Source organism: Natator depressus, chromosome 1 (genome assembly GCF_965152275.1).
Source record: "Natator depressus isolate rNatDep1 chromosome 1, rNatDep2.hap1, whole genome shotgun sequence".
In the NCBI taxonomy this organism is placed as follows: domain Eukaryota; kingdom Metazoa; phylum Chordata; order Testudines; family Cheloniidae; genus Natator; species Natator depressus.
This window is the reverse complement of record NC_134234.1, coordinates 320,218,140-320,241,623: the sequence shown is the minus strand read 5'-3', so window position 1 is coordinate 320,241,623 and position 23,484 is coordinate 320,218,140. Positions and strand designations below refer to the sequence as shown.

General features: G+C 38.7%; 2 protein-coding genes across 4 annotated transcripts in view; one reads left to right on the top strand and one right to left on the bottom strand.

Moving 5' to 3' along the window:
* COG5 (component of oligomeric golgi complex 5) overlaps window positions 1–23,484 on the bottom strand; it is a 304,028-nt gene that overhangs the window by 239,160 nt on the left and 41,384 nt on the right. The window lies entirely within an intron of this gene.
* GPR22 (G protein-coupled receptor 22) lies at window positions 2,495–8,601 on the top strand. 3 transcript variants are annotated; one of them, XM_074942461.1, is made up of 4 exons: window positions 2,495–2,529; window positions 2,679–2,926; window positions 3,968–5,038; window positions 7,045–8,599. In XM_074942461.1, exon 4 carries the CDS (start codon window positions 7,069–7,071, stop codon window positions 8,368–8,370), a length of 1,302 nt encoding a protein of 433 aa, XP_074798562.1. In that variant the 5' UTR covers window positions 2,495–2,529; window positions 2,679–2,926; window positions 3,968–5,038; window positions 7,045–7,068; the 3' UTR covers window positions 8,371–8,599. The 3 variants fall into 3 exon arrangements, with proteins under 3 accessions (XP_074798562.1, XP_074798563.1, XP_074798561.1); XM_074942462.1 differs by having other exon boundaries at window positions 2,496–2,926; window positions 3,968–4,132; window positions 7,045–8,601; XM_074942460.1 differs by having other exon boundaries at window positions 2,499–2,926.

The window sequence follows — 23,484 nt, the reverse complement described above, 5'->3', positions numbered from 1 at the left end:
ATGTAACCAAACTTGTCTGTCCTAGTGACTGGCTGAACAAGAAGTAGGACTGAGTGGACTTGTAGATTCTAAAGTTTTGCATTGTTTTGTTTTTGAGTGCAGTTATGTAACGAAAGATAGACATTTGTAAGTTGCACTTTCACGATAAAGAGACTGCACTACAGTACCAGTATGAGGTGAACTGAAAAATACTATTTATTTTGTTTATCATTTTTACAGTGCAAATATTTGTAATAAAAATAATCTAAAGTGAGTAGTGTACACTTTGTATTGTGTGTTGTATTTGAAATCAATATATTTGAAAATATAGAAAAACATCCAAAAATACTTAATAAATTTCAATTGGTATTTAGTGTTCAACAGTGAAGTGGACTGTAGCCCACGAAAGCTTATGCTCTAATAAATTTGTTAGTCTAAGGTGCCACAGGTACTCCTGTTCTTCTTACTCCGATTAATTTTTTAAATCATGAATAATTTGAATTAATTGTGTGAGTTAACTGCGATTAATCGACAGCCCTAATTTAAGCTTAATGTGATCAAAGCTGAACTCCTTATCTTCCCTCCCAAACTCTCTCTACTACTCCAAAGCTTTGTCACCACCACCACCATCCTCCGTCACTCAGGCCGTAACCTGGAGGTCATGTTGGTCTCCTCCTCCTCCCTTGCCTCATGCATCCAGGCTACATCAAAATCCTGATGTTTCTGTCTCCATAACATCTAAAATCCATCTTTTTCCCCCCCTCTATTGCTATAGCTAAAACTCCTCCATCCCCTCAACATCTTACATCTTTATCCAGCCTCTCCTGGAAGAGAGCTGAAATTGGAGTATTTACGGGAATTCATCTATTCAACTGAACAACAGGTCCCCAACACACTCTGAACTCTACTGTAAGTGGAGCAAGTACATCTCTTGCACATATTTTGTATGTAATTCACCTGCTCCAAGAATCTGTTCTGTCATATACAACTGTTCAAGAACAATGCTGCCGGAACTTGTGATCAGACTCTCATGGTCAACAAGGCCCAGAGAAGTCAGAAGGAGCTGGGGCAAAGTCACAGAAGATGCCGTGCAGAATCTCTGGATCCCACTGTGATCTTTGTCCACCTCAGTATTTTCTGAATGATCTTGCCCAGAGGAAAAGGTGGAAAAGTTCAAGTTACCTAAAGTGCCATAGATGTGACCACTTGAAAATTAGAAAATTGCATCAGCTTACAATGTATCAAAATAAAATCAACACCACTGATGCTAATCTGAAACAAAATTAAATGCAAACATCTGAATTACACAAATGTATTTTTATATATGTACACAACAATGGTACGGTAATTTTACAAAAATAAATACAATTAAAATTGCTAAATGGATAAATCTGATACGCAATAGCTATATTTTAACATTTGATATTTTTCACCTTTTTCAAGAATTACATCTATAGACATTCAGAATCATTCAAAAACATTTTGATGTGGAACATTAATAGCAATACATCATTTTAGAGTAAAAAATTCCTAAATTATCTCTATCATCACAAGACAATATCCACTGAATATTATTTTGGGCTGCATATATTTAATTCACATCCTAAATTAATTTTAGCATTAGTCCTAATTTATGAATACAAGGAACTAGGTTATTCTCCTCCTCATTGTATGGATGTTAGCAACATTGTCTATACTAACAAACAGAAAAATAAATTATAAATCTAAATATTTAAAAAGTGAAGAATACATAAAACAAAATCCCAGAAGGTCAAGGGCTCAGGAACAGAGGTAGAAAGAGTATGGAATGCAAGAAACAAAATATACACTGACAAAACATATGGTGCATTTAGAAAAAATTAGTCATACATTTTTAAACAGGTTAGTACTTCCCTAAATTTAATTTATGTTGTCAAACTGCATAACTGTGCATGCACTGAGCATGGTAATGGGATCTGGAAAAATCACTCTTTAGATTATGAACTAAATTGGATTTTTATCCCCTCTTAATAAACAATATGAATATTCTATGAGCATTCTAATTCAGATAATCATGATATGTATGTGGTGTCTACTTATCCTGAATATAATTTAATCAGACATAAAGACCTAAATGCTGACCTGCATATAAACATACTGGTTGAGTACGGTTCACAGAAAAGATGCAGCCGTTTTGTATCAGAGGTACTCTTAGAACAAAGAACCTCAGAGACAGGATATATAACGAGACATATTCAAACATAAATTGCTAGAGGCTTTTAAAGTAGTATACATTTCATCCAATTTTCCACCAGTGTTTTGTCATGTGGTATGCATCGTACAATCAACAAAAGTAGAGAGAAATGGTAAAAATAAAACATATATGCCTAATATATTCCAAAATTATGCACAATTCATTTATAAATTTAGCCTTTTTACAAAAGAATCCTTATATAAAACAGAAAAAAAAATCACTCCCATATATATGAAGCACAGTTTAAGCCAAACATCACTGACCAATCAAAATTAGTGAATGCACTGCATCTCTCTGCAGTGAAGAGAAGCGACAAGGTAGGCTGTCATTCTGCAAAAGCTGTCCATAGTAAGCTTTCCTCTCTGAGAAGTATTGCTGTTCCTTTTTAGAAAGGCTGAATCTAAATGCTGTCTCTGGAGACCAGAAGCCTTCAGTATGTTAAATTACTTTCATTATGTATTTTCAGATGCTTATTGATTCTACAATAGGATGAGTGGGAGACTGCAGCAGCCTCTAAAGCAGCACTACATGTATACATTAGCAGCATGCTGAAACAATGGCACAGCACAGGCACAAATTTTCATTAAGGTCATTTTTTGAAGAAATGCTTATGACCCTCTTTCCCCTGTACTCTGCTAACAAGTGAACAACATGAATCCCTCAAAACTGGAACTGCTTCATCTGCATCGAGAACTGATCAAATCCTTAGTAGAGGTAAGATATGTTCCTTATTATGATATTCAGCAAAAGCAGTGTTTAACAAACATATTTGAAGGGGAAAAGATGCCAGGTTCAACTTAAATTGAGAGCTTTTATCTTGTATTTCTTGCCTGACGATACTAATTTTTTTCATTAAAAAAGTACAATTGTTGAAAAATGTTATTTTCTAAAGATACATTGTGGTATATTAAGAACTGTTTTATTCATACAACGTAAAAACAGTGCAGCTTAAGCTATAACAGTACTGCTAAAAATCCTTAATGCAGTCAGAAGATTTTTCTCAACAGCATTTCCAAATATTGAGTCACATATGTTATGAATGTACTCAAGTACTCCTTGAAGGATCATAGATACTCTGCATTTTCTGGTATACTTATTGCTTTTCGAAGGTTGATTTACATGACTAATCTCTGACTTATTCATGGGGAAAAAATGTTAGTTTTTGCAACTACCTTTTGTGTGACCCTAAAAACGTTTAAATAATCTACATACTTCACCCAATGGAAATATACTTGTACAAATTTATTTGCATAATATTTTATATTCATAACAAGAAATTCAAAGACATGTGCAAATTAAACAAATGTATTCCCCATGAAGCAACTGAGGCTCAGTTAAATTAGTCATATGAACAGAAGAGGACACATAGTATGTGTAAGCTAGTTGCTCACAAGACCTGTAAAAATCATATTTTCTAGCTACATTTGTAGATACTATCTTTTTGCCCAGTAATTTTTATTTCAATTCTTGGCTTTTAACTCCACATTTAATATTTGCAAAATATGTAACCTGTCCAATATATTTAATTTTAATAAGATGAAAGAGAAGGAAAGATTTTATTAAGAAATAGTGAAAATATTCTCACTGATTTTATATATCTTCTATAGGAGTCAACTTTAGAGATCCATTTTGATTTACACGTATTGCATAATTTTAATCAAATGATACCATATAAATATATTCCTGAATAACTTAACTGAAAAATTATTATTAGAAGCCCTATTTTTAACCTTTTTTTCTTCTTTTTCTCACAAGGGCATGCAGCATCTAATTCAGTTTTACTACTGACAATATGAAGAATGCAATTGACTGAACATCTTTCTAGCTGTCTGATCTACGAGCTGCAGGATGTACTTATAATATATATTCTTAAGAAATGAAGAAATTAGAATAAAAACATGGAACAGGTTCTATTTCTACGTAAGTGTTTAACACTTCAACAATATACATAGAAGATTAGCACATCTGCTCATATTTTCATGAAAAGAAGATTAATATAATGGTTTATTCCTAAAACAAAATGGTGAGCATATCTTAAAAAGGGATTTATAATTTAAAACCAGATTTATGGAAACTACTGATTCATGAAGAAACAATGAAACATGAATTCCCAAAAGGAGACTGTGCATACTTCATCAGCAAGCTAAACAAGGCTTTAATCAAGCTTTTTCTACACTACATATTAAGTCACTTATTTGTCATAATGACTAATGGATATTTTTTCTCTGAATTTTATGACCTGTTATGTATTCTCCTTTAATGAAAATAAACCAAATTAAGCAGTCCATGGTTTTCATCAAAGCACATGAACTGGATTTTACAATGTAAAACAACTTATGTGACAAAGCCATCACTCTAAAGTAATGAGAAGTATTATAAAACCAAATGTGCAATTGTAACTAAAGGATGCCTAAATATATTTTTGAAGCCAGAAATTGGATGTGTCTGTTTTTATTTTCATTTATCCTGGAAAATAAAAATATACTGCCATGAGATACAAAGGGGGAAATAATTTAATGTCACTTAAAAGAAGTTTTGTTTTTACTGGTGGCTTTAAAAAGCAGAACCACCAACCAATATGCACTGGTCTGTAGAAATATTTCAGGAAATTAAGTCCTTTTGTTCAATCACAAAATCTTGCTGCTGAAGTGTTGGAACCAAAAAAAAAAGAAAGAAAGGAAACATTCTGCAAGGGATGAAATAGAGCACAGCTACAACTCAGCTGCCAGGTGAAATGCATGTCAAAATTCTGTCAGTGACACCATGTATCAATTTATGACAAGCTGCTACAGTGAGCTGAAAGGCCCTTGAGGCAACAGAAAACAGGTAGGTCAGAAGCTGCATGCACCCAACCTCTGTTTGACATTTACAGGGGAACAGAGCACTGTTTTTGAGATGTATTTTGTTAATTATCTTCCTATCTTGACATTTCTGCTTTTATTTAACTGCAAATCTATCTGATGTGACAAAGACCTGATGCTTAATCTGTTTGTTAGTAAAATCTGGCACATTTAAAATTTTCCATTTTCACAAGATTTCAGATAGCTTATTCTTATAGTTAAGACCATCACTTGTTTTAGTAGAAATGACTCTAATCTTCTGGCTTTTACCAGTTCAAGCGAATTCAATTTATCAAGTAACACATTTGGAATTGTTTCCATGATATGTCCATAGCTAAATAAGACCACATACACAGAGGAAATAATACTGTCTTGAAGCTATATATAAACTGTCTTCAGGCTGCATAAAGTGAAAGTTGAACAAAGCTTTTGAAATATTTCTTGTTTCATTGCACACCTGAGGCTCATTCAAATTTTTTGTTTTTAAAAAGGCATGTAAAGTAACTCTTGACGCGTACAAAGAACCTTCATTATAAAAAGTTTGCAATTAACAGTACTGAACTATTGTGGCTTCTCAGAATTGTAGATAAATGTATTTGCATATTACATCTAGAGTGTGCATAATTCATACTTGCATTAAAAAAGCCACTCATTTTTATTCTCTTTAGTGCCTTCCACTTACTGTATTTAGAGAAGAACAATGCTCTCCATTTAAATTAATCCTTATACCGAATATATTTTCATTTTCATTTTAAAAGTGCTCAAAATTTCAAGTACCACCACACCAAGAGAAAAAAAATCTTTCCTTCCTTAGTTTATTTTATTTATTAATTTTATATGCTGGTTAAGAACAAATGGTACAGTGGCAAGCCTCTTAAGCAGACACTAAATTTCAATTTATTAGCATTTGTAAGCAACAGAAGGTGTGGCCATAAGATAAAAAAAATCACACAGCAGTGATTAATGCTACATCACTGAGCCTTCTTGCCTCAAAGCAGAGATAAACTTTCATTTCATGATGTAAAAAACAAACATAATACAAACAATCCTGTTGTCTCTGTCTCCTTAATTCCATCATCTAATTAGATTATAAATATAAATATGCTACTAAATACTCCTGATACACACAAGTCCATAAATCAAACGGAGAGTATTTCACCAGTGTGGCTAATAGTTAAAGTATTTATATTTCCTGAGGTAAATATTTAAATCAGCATATGGAAATGCAATGCTTTGAAAATCTACTTCATTACACTTAAACATTCATCTATAATTTTACAGTTGAAGTTATATATCCAGTGACTTATAATGAAAAGATACATGCACATATAAATATACATACACGCGCGCACACACACACACACACACAGATAATATATGTACACACAAAATTCTGAAAGAAAATTTAATGTATAAACATTTTAGAGTTTTATAAAATTTCAATGAACTCTGGAATTGCAAATCTTCTGTCAATCACATTTTTACAAAAAAAGTTTTCAAAAGAAGGAGGTAAACAAACCTATAGAAGAGAAGATCTATTAAGTGATATTTCAGTGGTTTACAAGCAACTCCCCTCCATTCTTCTGACCTTGTTTTTCCTAAAAAGGTTTTTTAACATTACTTTATATAGGCTAAGTTTTAAATACATGTGGACATTTTTTTAAAATGGCCCTAGACATGATAAAACACAATGCATCAATATAGTTTGTTCTACCACATGTGTCCTTTGTAAGAGCCATATCATAAACAAGGCCTTGTCTCTGTAAACAAAGGCTTTTAACAAGTTTTTTGGGGGTTTTTTTACAATCAAATTTTATTTTAAAAGCTGGTGTTTTGCTAGATCCTCAGATTCCTGAGCCCAAATCATGCACAAATCTAAATATATAATTGATTAGATTTTGATAGAATGAAATACCTGTTTTTCTGTATTTATCTAAAGTGATTTTAGAAGTGTCAGAATTAAATACAAAACTATTTTCTCTCATCTTTTAGGACAAAAACAACTGCAACAAAAGAATGTGCTTCTCTCCCATTCCGGAAGTCAACATGCAGTCTGAATCTAACATTACAGTTCAAGATGCCATTGATGACATCAACACCAATATGTACCGAGCACTGTCATATCCATTAAGCTTTCAAGTTTCTCTCACTGGATTTCTGATGTTAGAAATTGTGTTGGGACTTGGCAGCAACCTCACCGTGTTGGTACTTTACTGCATGAAATCCAACTTAATCAATTCTGTCAGTAACATTATTACAATGAACCTTCACGTACTTGATGTAATAATTTGTGTGGGATGTATTCCTCTAACTATAGTTATCCTTCTGCTTTCACTGGAGAGTAACAGTGCTCTAATTTGCTGTTTCCATGAGGCTTGTGTTTCTTTTGCAAGTGTTTCAACTGCAATCAACGTTTTTGCTATCACTTTAGACCGATATGATATCTCTGTAAAACCTGCAAATCGAATTCTGACATTGGGAAGGGCTGTGATGTTAATGACATCAATATGGATTGTCTCTCTTTTCTCCTTCCTGATTCCCTTCATTGAAGTCAATTTTTTCAGTCTTCAAAGTGAAAGTACTTGGGAAAATAAGACTCTTTTGTGTGTCAGTGTAAATGAATACCACACTGAACTGGGAATGTACTATCATCTCCTAGTACAGATTCCAATTTTTTTCTTCACTGTTATAGTAATGCTAATTACATACACCAAAATACTCCAGGCTCTTAATATTCGAATAGGTACAAGATTTACAACAGGGCAAAAGAAAAAAGCCAGAAAGAAAAAGACTATTTCTTTGACTACACAACACGAGACTACTGATGTGTCACAAAGCAGTGGTGGGAGAAATGTAGTCTTTGGCGTAAGGACTTCAGTTTCAGTAATAATTGCCCTACGGCGAGCTGTAAAACGACATCGTGAACGACGGGAAAGACAAAAGAGAGTCTTCAGAATGTCCCTGTTGATTATTTCAACATTTCTTCTCTGCTGGACACCCATTTCTGTTTTAAACACTACAATTTTATGTCTGGGCCCAAGTGACCTTTTGGTAAAGCTGAGATTATGTTTTCTAGTTATGGCATACGGAACAACCATATTTCACCCTCTACTTTATGCATTCACTAGGCAAAAATTTCAGAAGGTCCTGAAAAGTAAAATGAAAAAACGAGTCGTTTCAATAGTGGAAGCAGATCCCATGCCGAATAATGCTGTAATACATAACTCATGGATGGAACCTAAAAGGAACAAACAGATTAATTTTGAAGACAATGAAGTAAGGCAGAAATGTTTAGTACCTCAGGTTGTCACTGACTAGATTTCAGTAAAGTATTCACCAAATCATCCAAGAGGAAATATATGAACAAACTGTAGAAAATACTGCCAAATAAGGGAAACTTTTTAAATATTGGCTAGACTGTACATTTTCAATATATAATATAGATTAGGCCTTGTATATTCAATTTCTTCATTACTTAATATACATGTTGCATGGCAGTTTGAGTAATATCGTGTATATTTGTCAAAAGATATTAATGTAAGTCATATTTTCTAAAAAATAAATAGCCTTAAAGCAGTGTACACTTTTAAAAACAAACATTTGTATGCCTGATTCTCTGTAAATATAAAAATATTTTTAAATAAGCCTTCCACTCCAGAAATACTTCATTTTCCAACAACATGTGATCTTAACAACTTGTATGATATAATATTTTAATTCTTATCTGTGGACTCTGTTCTTCAGAAATAATCTGCAGCTTTGTGACACTGAAATCTAGAGATTTTGACTCCATGTTCAGATGACCTATTCATCTAGCCTTTAATGGCTCTGTGTGTACAATTGAAGCACATCCCTCAATTAACAAGGACCAAAACTTTTCAATTTTGGCAGTGGAAGCAATATTTTAAAGTTCAAGTTAGTTCAGAAATGGAAGAATAATTTTTAATGCAAAAAAAGTTCTTATGTATATAAAATTTGTTTTTCTTTGTTTCCATATGATAATCCACACATTTTTTAATAATCCCACTCCCACCTCTCCTTCCACTGAAGGAAGGAAGATTAATTCAGGGCCCTGGAGAAAAGTGGAAGTAAAATGCAGAGAAATGGGGGAAATCCTGTGTTCCAAGGTTGCCCAATAAATAAATCAAAAACAGTTTATACAGAATTTGTTAGTATGTTAGCTCTAAAGATTGATGTGATTTATTAGCTGGCCCTCCATAATGTGAGGATCTCCAGGGGAGTCGCTACATATACAATTAAATGTCTCAATTAAGCAGGATAGCATACTTCTTTCTCTAACTTTTCTAGTATCCTGTCTCTAGCATCCAGTGCTGTCCAGTCCTGATCACACAGTCACCTTGCCACACATCTATCAAAGACAGCTGCCCTACAGCTGTGGTAATATTCCTGGATCTACTTTTACTGTCATTATGCACTTGTTCAGTTCCATTTCTCCTCCCTCCCTTTTCTCCATCATCTTCAATCATCTCTTCAACTAACATCCACATTTAAGAACGAAGAAACTGATAGAAGATTTCATCATATCTGGCACCAAATGCAAAAGTTAAGTATCATGCTAACCAGATTAGTATAGTTGAAGGCTATTTGCTATCCCAAGCGTTGAAGCTAGGTTTTTGGAAGGAATAGCGCCCATACACATTCCCTTGATTTGATAATGTGTCAATTTTCAGCAGTTAACTTCAAATGTATTAAGGAAAAGAAAAATCTATTTTACTTTTATTGTAGTAGAATCATCTCTGCATGTGTGTGAATTTCTCCCATTAACATAAGAATAACTCCTAATAATGTGTTAATGCAAGTTCCATGCATAAAAGGCAGAATCTCCTCAACATGAGAGATTTTCTCTCTTGTAATATTGTGTATTTTCTTTTACCTAAAACTAACATACACCTGGATGTATTCAGATGTAAAGAGTAATATAAAAATCACTAAAAATCTGGCTTTAAAGAAATCCAAAGCTATTTTCTCTCTAATTCGTTTTCTATCATACTTGCGCTGAGAGAGCATAACTTCTTTTAGCAAAGCCCTGATGCAGTCAGCCCAAGAACCAGCATGGAGACAGACATCCATCGTCTTGCTCCTTAGAGATCAACCACTTACAATGCATAGAACTTTATCTAGGGAGGTTCTTTACATGAACTTTTCACATTTGATTGAATAATATTTTAGCAGCTTTGGTATAAAAGCCAGCACACTGCCACTCACTGTACTGGGCTGCACCCACCTAAAGGCCAAGTTTCATCCAAAGTCATTATTTATCTGTCACCTAGAATGACAAGTAAAATTCTAGCTCTTATCCAAAAACAAATGCAATAGCTCAGATTTTATGTACACCTATAGAGCCACAGAAAGTTGTACGAATATTTCAAAATGCCTCTTTTTAATCTTCTGGAAGAAAACTATCATTTTAAAGTCACAATGTTCCTTCTTTTTTCAGAATATTATATCTTTCCACTCCTGCTTCATCTACATGTACACTCAAATATATGAAAGGGAGGGAAGGGGACACTATTAAAATGTTAATATCACAACATAGTTTCTTACACTCAAATAAGTTATTTTTAAATAAAGATGTAATGTGTATTTTAAAATCTTGCAGTCATCTGAATATATAAATAAGCCTGTAATACCCCACGGACATATGGTGGAGTTAAAACAGTTATAAGAAAAGTTTTCACTTTCAAACTTACATAGGGTTATTGACACTTTCAGAGTGCACTCTCTTTTTTTAAAAGCTCAAATACCTTAGAGCTCAATCATAAAATCAGTGTCAATGAACCGGAAAATGTCTTACCTATAATTTCCCTTTTTCTAGCACCATCTCCCACTATTCTTGACATCTGGGCTGCTCTGGGCATTCTTGCAACTCTTGGAGGCAGATTTGCATTTTGGTGCCACCCACTGACCATGCCCCCTCCGCTTCCACTTGTGGCCAGATGAGTTATTCCAAAATTGTAAAAACTTGTATAACAATATTAGTAACAAATACTTCAGAGGTAACTGACCAACTAAGTTCAATGGACCACAACAACAACAAAAGTCACAAGGTAAAGATCCCACTCAGCATCTGACCTTTTGGCTCTTGAGCTAGTTGGGTACAATTGTGGAAGATGCATAAAGAAATTATCAGTAAAAAAATTTCCTTTCTACAGCCCAGCATTTTCCACAGTTCTTGAAGTTCTGGGAAGTAGAGAGCAATGAACAGATGTAGGGAAGGTTATAGAGAAGGTGGGAAGAAAAGGAAAACAGTATACCTTCTCATTTATAACACTTGTTCAAAGGGCAAAAACCATTCCCCAATCACGGCCTGCACTAACTTCCTGCAATAAGACCCCCCTGCAGAGGACAGGAAAATCTACCTTGTAGTGCTTGAGTAGGTGGTTGCCTTACATGTTTCTACTATGGATACATTAGTTCTTTCTGCCCATGAAGTCACCAGGGATCACGTTGAGCATGTCCTGATGCCTTAAGGAACCGGAATCCCCAGTGTCTTGTATGCTTCTTCAATACATAGTCTAATTCACCTAATAACATCTGGGTCCTTGGCATTTCTGGAGGAAGGATACCAACAGGGCACCCGATCTCCGAGTGGACTCTGTACATCTGAATTAAAATTTTCAGGCCCTTCTAACATCTAACTCATGCCACTTCTCCTTGGTGGCCTGGGACAGAAAGAAGGGAGACCCACCTCTGGGGAAACAGGGAGGAAAGAGTTCACCTCCAGGATAGACAAGTCTAGAGTTCTGAGCACCACCCTGTCCTCATGAAACACACAGAAAAGCTCCTGCATAGGAAGCACTGACAACTCCAACACTCACCTGGCCATCAGAAAGCAATACACTGATGTGAATGGTTCAAAGAGGTGGTTCATCAGGGCTCTCAGTACAAATGGCAGGTACCACTTTGGAAAGAGAGGCCTGATTGCTGGTTTGGCTAATCAGACTGCTCTAAGGAATCAGGCTACGTGGGATGGGGTGGGGGGGGTTACTCTGCCAGAGAACCCATGGATCCTGTGACCATCATGCTACAAAAGGGCAGACACCAGACGTGCAATGGTACTAGGCTGGAGACCTCTGTCCAAGCCTTGTTGGAGAAATTTCAAGATTGTAGAAATCAAGGAATTATGGCTATTTGCTTCGTGTTCCTGGCACCAGCACAGAACTTGGGCCAGATAGAGGACTATGCATTCAAGATCAATACTCTTCTAAAATGCATTCTGATGACTTTGGAGGACAGACCCAACAACACTAGCACTTCCCTTTCAATAGCAGGCTGTTAAATGCAGCTGGTTCCAATCCAGATGAAGAAGAGGACCTTGTAAGAGGATGTCCTGTCTCTTTGGGAGTGGTACTGGAGGTCCTATTTCAGCTAAATTAGGTCCAAAAACCAGGCTCTCCTTGGCCAATGTGGGGTTACCAATATTATTGTCACCTGTTCATTTTATTTTCTGGACTACCTTCCCTAACGATAGGAAGATTGTAAATGCACAGAGGAGGCCCTGAGGCCATCAGTGTGATAGTGTATCTGTCCCCTTGGATCCGGGGTCCACCTCCCTGCTGAAGTACTGTGGTCTCTCCACGTTCAAGTGGTTCATGAATAGATTGGTTGAGGACAAGCTGAACAACTGGACAATTAGCTCAAAAACCTTCCTGATGACGGCAACACTCGGTTGTTCATCTTGATCAGTCAGAGCAAGATCAGTAGGAGCTGCCCTGAGGGATAGATGAGCATGTGCTATCCAGTGCATGATTTCCCTCACTTAGATGTGTAGCGTTGGCTTCTTTTTCCTCTTAGTTGTTCACATATGCAACCATGGTCATATTGTCTGACTGAATCAGAACATGCCTCCCCTCTAGCCTGGGCTGGAACCTTTGTAGCACCATCCTGACTGCTCTTAGTTCTAGATGGTCAGTCCTTTCCGCCAGCTAACAGATGCCGGTTTTTGACCCCCAGTGTGCTTCCCAGCCCTCCAGGCTGGTGACAGTTTTGACAATTTGGAAGGCAAAGAGGCTGACCACCATTTTAAAGGTGTTGATCACCTGTGCAGGAACCTTCACTTGATCCTTCATGGGTTTCAGAGAGTGGCTCCATATCTTTAAGATGAAACCTTGAAGGAGCCTGATGTGAGACTGTACTCATGGCGTGATCCCTATGCATGATACTATGAGGGGTCTAGTGGCTGAAAGCTTAGTGGTTTTAGTTTCAGGCCTCTTGCAGTTCCAAAACAATTTGTGGAAGTCTTGAATCTTTCTGGAACCTCTCTAAAGATGGATATATCCTTGCTATTAAGGTATCTGTGTCCACTCCTAAGCGAATTACTTTGGTGGATGGAATCAAGGAGCTTTCCTGGATATTGATAATAAAACCACGCACCTACAAGAAATTCAACATCAGAGACATAGCTCTGTGTGCTGTTGCTGGGGATGGAGCTCTGATTAAAAGATGTCATCCAGGAGGGGTAAAGGTGGATTCCCTGTAACCTAAGTCTGGCTTTGATTACCACCAACACCACCTTTGTAAAGACCCACTGAGCTGAGACAAGCCAAACTGGAGTGCCCAGTACTGACAATGCTTTGTGCCACTAGCAAACCTCAGGAATCTGTAATGGCAGGGTCTGATAACTGTGTGGAGATATGTATCCACCAGATCCACTGAAGTTAAACACACTGTAGAGATTTCTTTAATTTTCTTCATCCACTTGTTGAGCCTTCCGAGATCTAGAATGGCTGGATTCCCCCTGTACACTTCTGAATGATGATGAAGATGGAACAGAACACTGATAATTTTTCTTCTGAGGGGACACTCTCTATTACTGCCATATCCAGGAGATGAGATATCTCATTCTGGAATAGATTGCACTTTACAGGGTAATTCAAGATAGGAGACCAGATGAAGAATGGATGGGGTGGAGTCCGTAACTCAAGGGATGATCCCTGACTCATGGGTCCATGGTCAATGCAACCCATTCCTCCAGAAAATGGGAAATTGTGCCCCCTAGCTTCAGCTCCAGGCAGGGTTCAATGGAGTCTTTGTCTTGCAGAGACTTTGGGAGCGGCAGGGTTCGCTTGGGTTTTTCCTCCAGAGCTACAGTTCCACAGCTTTTCTCTGGAGACCCTTATGTCCTTTTGCTAGTATTTCTCTGAGGATGAAGGCCAAAAGGACCACCTTTGTCTGAAGGCTGGTCTGTACTCTCTCTCAAAGGCATGATGTGGCATTGGGAGGGACTATTTAGATTTTGCAGTCTTGTCCACCACTATGTTGTCTAGCTTCTCTCTGAAAAGCAAGGCTCCTGTAAATTTGGCAGAGCACAGCACTTGCTTGGTGTGGCTATCCACCTTCCACGGACAGATCCATAGGTCCTGACTGGTCACTGAGCTGGAGGCCATGGCTTTGGCTGAGAATCTCATTGTATCCAGTGAGATGTTAGTAACAATATGCTGTTGCCAGGGAAACCTTCTTTAACATAGAGCTGAAGTCAAGCAATCTCTACCCACAAGGGCTTTGCGATCTTCCAGCTAGGAGAGAGCTATGACCTCGAAAAGCAAGTAAATGCTAGGAACACCTGAAGGGAGGCTGGGGAGTCCACAAAGTCTTTTTTGAAAGAGGCCTCCATTTTTGTATTCCCTGGGGTCCTTAGGATAGAACGCCCCTTCTGAGGGGATAAATGTATCTTCTGCCAGGGATGCTACAGCAGTGTCAACCTTCAGTATCTCAGTAATCAGATCCTTTTGCTCCTAGAATTTATAAAAGCTAAGATCATTTTTGTTAATGTGCTTGTCTTTCTCTGGCTTATCCCTTCAACCCAGATTACTTCCTCGAAGGAGGAGCACAGGGGAATCACAGCATCGAGGGAGGATTTTGAGGGGAGAAATTTGCTCTGAGGCTTACTCTCGGGGGTCTGTTCAGACTGAATCAGATTAGTAGATACAATCTTGTTGCAAATGACCTTGAAATTCTCAAAAGGAAAAAACCTTTGTGGCTTCTTTCCCCAGTCCTGATCACAAATCACAGCACAACAATTCACCACCTTCTGTGGAGGAAAAGGAGAAGAGTCAGAGGACTCAGACCTCTTAGATCTATGATGATTTTTTCCCCTCTTTAGCTTTTTTTGTATTTTTAGCTTTTTTTGCTAGCTCAGAGAATATATAAGCATCAGTGCAGCCTTGGTGAGGCCTTCCCAAGAGCCTGAAGTCCTCTCATAAAACCTTTTGAGTCCTTGCCTGCTGAGTCCCATTCCCTCAAGGAGGGTGGAGGGGAAAGGTTTCCAGAGTCCTCCAAAATAAATTGGGAAGGAGGGGGTCTTATGAGACCTGCTTCTTTTCCCAGGACACTGAGGACCGAGTTTAAGACTTATGGGGAGGGGGATTTGTGACCGTGCAAGTCTCCTCTCTGTTTTCCAAGAGCCCCTTGGGACTTGCCCCCAGAATCATTTGATTGTGGTCCTCCTTGTCTTTAGAGCGTCTCCCAGCTCTGGCCAGAGACTCCTGGTCTATTTTTCCCATGTTGGAGTCTCGGCTGCTCTGGTGCATCAAAGATCCCACAGTCCTGTCTAACTCAGCCCCAGGAACCAACAGAGTTAGTGAAGGGAAAGCAGTGGACGTGTTATTCCTTGACTTTAGCAAAGCTTTTGACACGGTCTCCCACAGTATTCTTGCTGGTAAGTTAAAGAAGTATGGGCTGGATGAATGGACTATAAGGTGGAAAGCTGGCTAGATTGTCGGACTTAACAGGTAGTGATCAATGGCTCCATGTCTAGTTGGCAGCCAGTATCAAGTGGAGTGCCCTAAGGGTCGGTCCTCAGGCCGGTTTTGTTCAATATCTTCATTAATGATCTGGAGGATTGTGTGGATTGCACCCTCAGCAAGTTTGCAGATCACACTAAACTGGGAGGAGTGGTAGATACGCTGGAGGGTAGGGATAGGATACAGAGGGCCCTAGACAAATTGGAGGATTGGGCCAAAAGAAATCTGATGAGGTTCAACAAGGACAAGTGCAGAGTCGACATTGGTGAGTCCTCCTCTGGAGTACTGTGTCCAGTTTTGGGCCCCACACTACAAGAAGGATGTGGACAAATTGGAAAATGTCCAGCGGAGGGCAACAAAAATGATTAGGGGTCTGGAACACATGACTTATGAGGAGAGGTTGAGGGAACTGGGATTGTTTAGTCTACGGAAGAGAAGAATGAGGGGGGATTTGATAGCTGTTTTTAACTACCTGAAAGGTGGATCCAAAGAGGATGGATCTAGATTATTCTCAGTGATAGCAGATGACAGGACAAGGAGTAATGGTCTCAAGTTGCAAGTGGGGGAGATTTAGGTTGGATGTTAGGAAAAACTTTTTCACTAGGAGGGTGGTGAAACACTGGAATGCGTTACCTAGGGAGGTGGTGGAATCCCCTTCCTTAGAAGTTTTTAAGGTCAGGCTTGACAAAGCCCTGGCTGGGATGATTTAGTTGGGGATTGGTCCTGCTCTGGGCAGGGGGTTGGACTAGATGACCTCCAGAGGTCCCTTCCAACTCTGATATTCTATGATTCTATGAATCCCTTCCATCAACAGTTCAGCACTTCTGCCTGCAATACCCTGCTCAGCAAATATACATGAGCAAGACTGCACCCAGAGTAGAGATTTTAGGCTGTGCTCACATATTCTGAATGTACAGATGCACAGCACAAGAAATCTGTAAACTTTCATAATCACTACCCACAGAAGCTTAGTTCCTATTGAATAGGACCCCAAGGATTAAATTAATCTCAGCACAGAGAGCATGCTCAAGGCCCTCCAACCCACTTAGCACTACTTAAGCTCATGTTAAAGGTGTAAGACCTACTTGACCTGTGAACTGGGATGAATTTCACCCAAAGAGTTGACCAGTAAGTCATCCTTTAGTTGTTTAATTATACCAGCAACCACTAAAGTTAAGGTTGCAGAACTGTTGTCCCTACATCTTCCTTAGCTCTGACTTTTCCCAAAATACCCCTTTTGGGCTGAAATTGTTCCACATACCCAGAAGATTATATTAAAAAAATATTCCCCCTTAACTTTGACAATATACAAAATACAAACCATTGTCACATTTTTTAAAATTATGGTATAGTTAAAAAAACACTACCGTTAAAAAAAATTCTAACCAACTTAATTTTAGGCTACAGTAATAACAGTTGAATTTTGAAACCTGAAACTTGGTATTGTGTGCTTTCCTAAATTTTAAACCAAATGTTTATTTTTTTCTGAAGTTCTGAGTATAACAACATGCATACATGGTATGTACATGAGACTATTATCATTTGAGTCTTGTCCTGTGGGAAAGATGCACTATGCACTTCTCAAAAGAACAGAGACAGTAACAGCAAACAGGGACTTTTAGGCCTTTGGAAATCCTTCCTACCTTCTATCACCAGTGCTATACCAGAACTGATGTCCTTTATATTGTCTTCTGTTCATCTTGTCAAACTTAAGGCATTCATTATCCACCTGATGATAAACATTCAATTCTTCAGAGGGGTTGAATCCTTAAGTGATATGCTCTCTAGCAAAGCGAGCATGTCTTGCACATAAAAACAAAAATCCCATATATAGCATCTTAACAACAAAATGTTAAGAGGTATAAACTGTATTATCAAGTTTCAGGTTAAGAACCTTTTTATCCCCCAAATTAACACTGGGTTAAAATGCCAAGAGTTCACTATCTATCCTAATAGTCACATCAACTGCACATTGTGTGTTTTGCATTTATTTATCCACATCTGCAGGGAGGGGACTTTTCTTGTAGTTTTCCAGTCAAGAGGCTTCTTGGTTTTGTTCCCCCTGCCATCGCCCAATGGATACTGTCTGACTAGCCTCAAATATACTTACTGCTTTGTGTCTCAGTATGTTCTTAATTACTACTCCCTAATCCAGTGTATAAAACACTTAGGGTACGTCTTCACTACCCGCCAGATAGTGATTGATCTATCGGGGATCGATTTATCGCGTCTAGTCGAGACGCGATAAATCGATCCCCGAATCAATGCCTGTACTCCACCTAGGCAGGAGGAGTAAGCGGAGTTGACGGGGGAGCTGCTGCAATTGACTTGCCGCCATGAGGACGGCCTGGTAAGTCAAACTAAGATACTTCGAATTCAGCTACACGAATAGCGTAGCTGAAGTTGTGTATCTTAGTTCAACCCGCTCCCCAGTGTAGCCCAGACAATTTCAGACAATTTTTTAAAGTTTTTTCTTTACCAGTTATTGTTACAACTAAACATGAAGATTACTATAAATGAAAGATCTGAGGGGGGCAACATTTTTTCCTGTGTCTGTCTATCCCATTTTGTATATTGCCAGTTTTCTCAGTTCATAGAGGTCTTTCACACAGCAACAAAAAAAGAAAAAACGTTTTTAAAAAAAGATGTTTTCTCACATCATAAAACTTCAAAATCTCTCAGATGCATATATAGGATCTGAAACTACTTAGCCTTTTTAAAAAAACTGGATTCCAAATGAAGAGTGCAAATGTATGAAATGTGTTATGTTTTCAGTATCCTTATGCTTATTTTTGCATTACCTTTGTCTTAATAACTCTACACTCAGTCACACTAAGAGGAACACTGCTATTAGCAGGCAGCATGTCCTTGTTTCTCTTATCAACTAGATTTAGGAAATATTCATTTGCTGTTCCGTTATCTCACTATAATCTTTAAACTTCCTACACTGTCTTGTAATGGTTTAACTTGATACTGCATCTGATAAACACCTCAATGTTATTGCTGGAACAACATCATTGCAGTAAAACATGTTTTTTTGGTTGTGTCAGACTGTTATTCCCACAGACATATTAGGCCAGTTTTGTTTTTAATTGTGCCAGGCTCTCCCACAGCCTGCTGTACATTTTGCATCATAAACTAAGTACTGGTAGCGGTGGGGAAATGCTTAATATCTGATGACAAATCTATTGCTTCACATAATGCTTAATGTATTACTTCTTCATTACACCATTATATTATTGCGCTGTTATACCATTCTTCTTCTGTCAACCCTGGTTTCAAGATTTTCCAAACATCCAAGGGACATATACAATGGAAAAGAAAAGGGAAGCTTTACCTGTTGGGAAATTATCACCACCACGAATGAGTATGAATACACTATCATCTACAAACCAACTGAAGTAAAGACATCAGAAGCAAGAAATTCAGTAGAATACTAGCCACACAACATGCATGCCATTGGAAAGCGAGAACTGAAAACAAATATACTAGCAAGAGCTTCAACCCTGAACAGGAAAGAAGGCATCACTTCTTCCAACCGCTGCTCATCTGAATCTACTGAATGACAACATCAACAACTAGAAAGGGAAAAATGTAAAAAGACCTGATGAATTTTTTTTCTTAAAGTGCTTCCTTATGCTCTGTGGTCTAACAGAAACAGTTTCCATACACTACATACCAGCCCCATGAAAAATTAAGTGTATGGAAAAATTAATGTAACTGCAATAACCATAAGACACACCCAGATGTGTCATTATGTTTGTTGCTGCTTCAGTCTTTAAACAAATGCTATTCACAAGAATACCATTTTTACTACAGGTACGTGAACTCATAGAAAGAGGTATATTGTACCTCAACAAATACAAACAGGGTCATCTAAGTTATAAATGCATCTCTTTATAATCTGAAATTTGCATGGATAATTGTGTTAAGATGTGATCAAAAGACGTACCATTCAGTGTTCCACTGTTTGCACCCATCATGTATGAATGAACATTTAGGTTTAATGATGTGTTACCAACTGTACAATTTAGTGCAAAATTAATACAAATTTTGATCCTATGATGTTACACTACTATAAATTATTTTTCAAACAGAAGTATTCACCTCATCTATAGTCTTACAAAAGCATGAAGACGAGCACACAGATAATAAGTCAGAGACTTCTTTAGAAAGATTCATGCAGACTCAGCAGCTTTTGCCAACTCTTGCTCAAAGTAAAGCTTGCAATACAGAATTCAGTCAAGGAGTTTAAACAAAACGGAAACAGAAGTTGGATAATTTTGGGTTTATTCATTTTCTGAGACTTTGTTATGTTGCAATTTTGGGTTATATGTTTAAAAACATTGACTAAAGGCCAATATCTTTCTATGGTATGAATTAGAACAAATAAAGGTTTTTAAAGCCTTTGTCTGGTATATAGACAACCTGCTATATACAAGCCGTTCTATTTATGTTCCCAAAACATTTGGAAGCTCCTTGTTTTAATAAGGTTAGATGCTGTTCCAAAGTCAGAGAGTCTGCCTTTAACATATAAAGCATGTAACCAGATTGCGTACCTCTGGGCAGTGGAACACTGGAATTTGGCTGGTGGACAGACAAAAACTGACTAACCTACTTCTAATTGTAAAGGTTTTGCTTGTATGTTTGGTTTTGTCTTAAAGTCTTTAAGAAACCTAATAAGTTGATTAACGTTTTGAAGCTATAAACCTGATGCCGCTGAACCAGACATGAAGAATTACAACCCCTGCTCTGAAGACAACCTGTTTATTTTTTAAAAAACTACTTCAGACATGAGGAACTACAAAAATTTCCTTCCACATGCTCATTAACTCATACTTCATATGGAATCACCTTTATCCATCCTTTAGTTCAGGCACAGAAGACCTTCAAGGGACAACCAAGTCCCTTCCAGTGTCTAACCAAGAAAGTATCTGGTTAGGTTTATTATATTTAGGATTAGTCTTTGGTCCTTTTTTCTCAGCTCTTTAGCTAGATCCTTTGAACCTGCTCCCAGTGAAGTCAATGGGAATTTTGCCACTGAATCTGATGGGAGCAGGATTGAGTTCTGATAACTGCTGACCCTATTACAAGAGTTGGACCAAACAATTTTTTTATTTGAAAAAGTATGACAGTATTTTATACACACACACACACACACACACACACACAAAATCTATTTTATACATCAACATGGGTGTATAAAGTCCTTTAAAAAAAAAAAAAAAGAGAGAGAGAGACCAGTCTGTCAAAATATTACAGCCTAAAAGCTAGACTGTGCTTTTAGATACTGCCATGTGCAAGGGGCAACAAGTAGCTGTGCTGCCCCAGAAGGCAGCCAAAAACAAAAACAAAAAAAAAGGGATCATAATTATTCCTGCTCCCCCTTGATTCCAGGGGCAAGAAGTCTGATACTGCTCCTGACCAGTAAGAGGTTACTTCCCCCCCTGCTCTTCACATGCCAGTTCAGCATGCTGGCTAGTGCACTGGGAGCTGAGCAAAAACCCCCTCAGACCTCTCTCTCTCTCTCTACCAGCATAGGAGGAGGGGGCGGAGTATCATGCACTCAGAGTTTAACCACAGCCAGCTGACAGGATGCTGAACACATCTTGCCCTTAGCTGGACTGACCACAGAGTCATAGTAAGCATCATATCTGCCAGTTAGCGTATTCCAAATCATGTTTAAACACAAAACAATTTTCTAGCGTACAAGTTATTCACACATTCTTTGGCTGAAGTGGGTTGGATTCACCAAAAGACTTTTTTCTTCTATGTTGAAGGCATGTTTTCAACCAGATAAAACTGGAGAAGCAGCACCGTGAGTCTGTTTGAAAGAGATGCTCGCTAGGATGGCTTGGCAATTTCCATTTATGTCCATAATTGATCAGGTTCCTTATAGGTTCTCATAGGTTCACAGTTTAAGGTCTGAAGAGACCATTTGAGCTAGTCTGTCCTCTTGTATATCACAGGACATTAAATTTTACCCAGTTATCCCTGTATTGAACCCAGTAACCTGTGTTTGACTAAAAGCAGGGGTGGGCAAACTTTTTGGCCCAAGGGCCACATCTGGGTGGGGAAATTGCATGCAGGGCCATGAATGTAGGGCTGGGGCAGAGGGTTGGGGTGCGGGAGAGAGTGTGGGATGTGGGAGGGGGTGAGGTGTGCAGGAAGGGACTCAGGGCAAGGGGTTGGGGCAGAGGAGGGGTACAGGGCGTACGAGGAGGCTCAGGGAAGGGGTTTGGGGTGAGGGGAGATGCGGAGTGTGGGAGGGGGCTCAGGGCAGGGGTGCAGGGAGGAGTGCAGAAGGGGGCTCAGGGCAGGGTTTTGGGGTGCAGGAGGGGTGCGGCAGGGTGCGTGCTCCAGCCCAGCGCCACTTAGCTGGAGCGGCTCTGGGGTGGCAGTGGCACGCACCGGGGCCAGGGCAGGCTCCCTGCCTGCCTGCCTTGGCCTGGCACCACTGCCGGAAGCAGCCAGCACCACATCCCTGCGGCCCCTGGAGAAGGAGGGGCAGAGGGCTCCGCGCACTGTCCTTGCCTGTGGGTACCTCCCCCGAAGCTCCCATTGGCCGCGGTTCCCAGTTCCCAGCCAATGGGAGCTTTGGGGGAGGTACCCACAGGCGAAGGCAGTGCATGGAGTCCTCTGCCCCCCCCGGACCCCTACGGGCTGCAGGGACGTGGTGCCTCTACCGCCACGGGGGTGGCAATCCTACGGGCTGAATCCAAAGCCCTGATGGGCCAGATCCGGCGTTTGCCCACCCCTGGACTAAAGCATAATTTGCGTTTGTGTAAAGCATGTCTTCCAGAAAAGGCATCTGTTCTCAATTTGAAGACATCGGGAGATGGAGAATCCATCACTTCCCTTGTTTCCAGTGGTTAATCATCCTTTCTGTTAAAAATATTTGATTTATTTTAATTGTAATTTGTCTGGCTTTGGCTTCCAGCCCAATGGTTCTTGTTATGCCTTCCTCCACAAGATTAGAGAGCCTTTTACCACCTGATATTTTCTCCCTGTGAAGGTACTTATGTACTGTAATCAAGTTACCTCTCAATCTTCTTTCTGATAAAGAGCTCAATCAGTTAGCTTAAGTCTCTCACTGTAAGGCATTTTCTCCAGGACTCAACTAATATTTGTGGCTGTTTTATGCACACTTTATGCACTTTATGCACACTTCAATTTTCAACTTCCTTCCTAAAATATTGACACCAGAACCAGCATCACTCTCACCAGTGCCATGTACAGAGGTAAAAATCACCTCCTTACTTTGACTCACTATTCCCACTGATACATACAAAGGTCATGTTAGCCCGTTTTTCCTCAGCGTGAAACTAATGTTTATGTTCAATTGCTTGTCCACTATGACCCCCAGATCCTTTTCAGAGTCTCTGATTTCCAGGATATAGTCCCCCATTCTGTAGGTATGGCCTGCATTCTTTGTTCATACATGTATAACTTTGCATTTTGTTTGAATGGGCCCAGCTTACCAGGAGACCCTGATCGCTCTATATGACTGCCTGTCCTCATTGTTATTTACCACTCATCAATCTTTGTTTCAGTCACAAAAGTTTAATCAACAACAATTTTATACTTTCCTCCAGATCACTGATGAAACTGTTGAATGTCAGTCCTTCTACCAATCCCTATAAAACCCCACTAGAAACACTCCCAGTCA

What these genes read in the sequence shown, in the direction of transcription:
- GPR22 (XM_074942462.1), top strand. Translation starts at nt 7,069, where the DNA reads ATGTGCTTCTCTCCCATTCCGGAAGTCAACATGCAGTCTGAATCTAAC.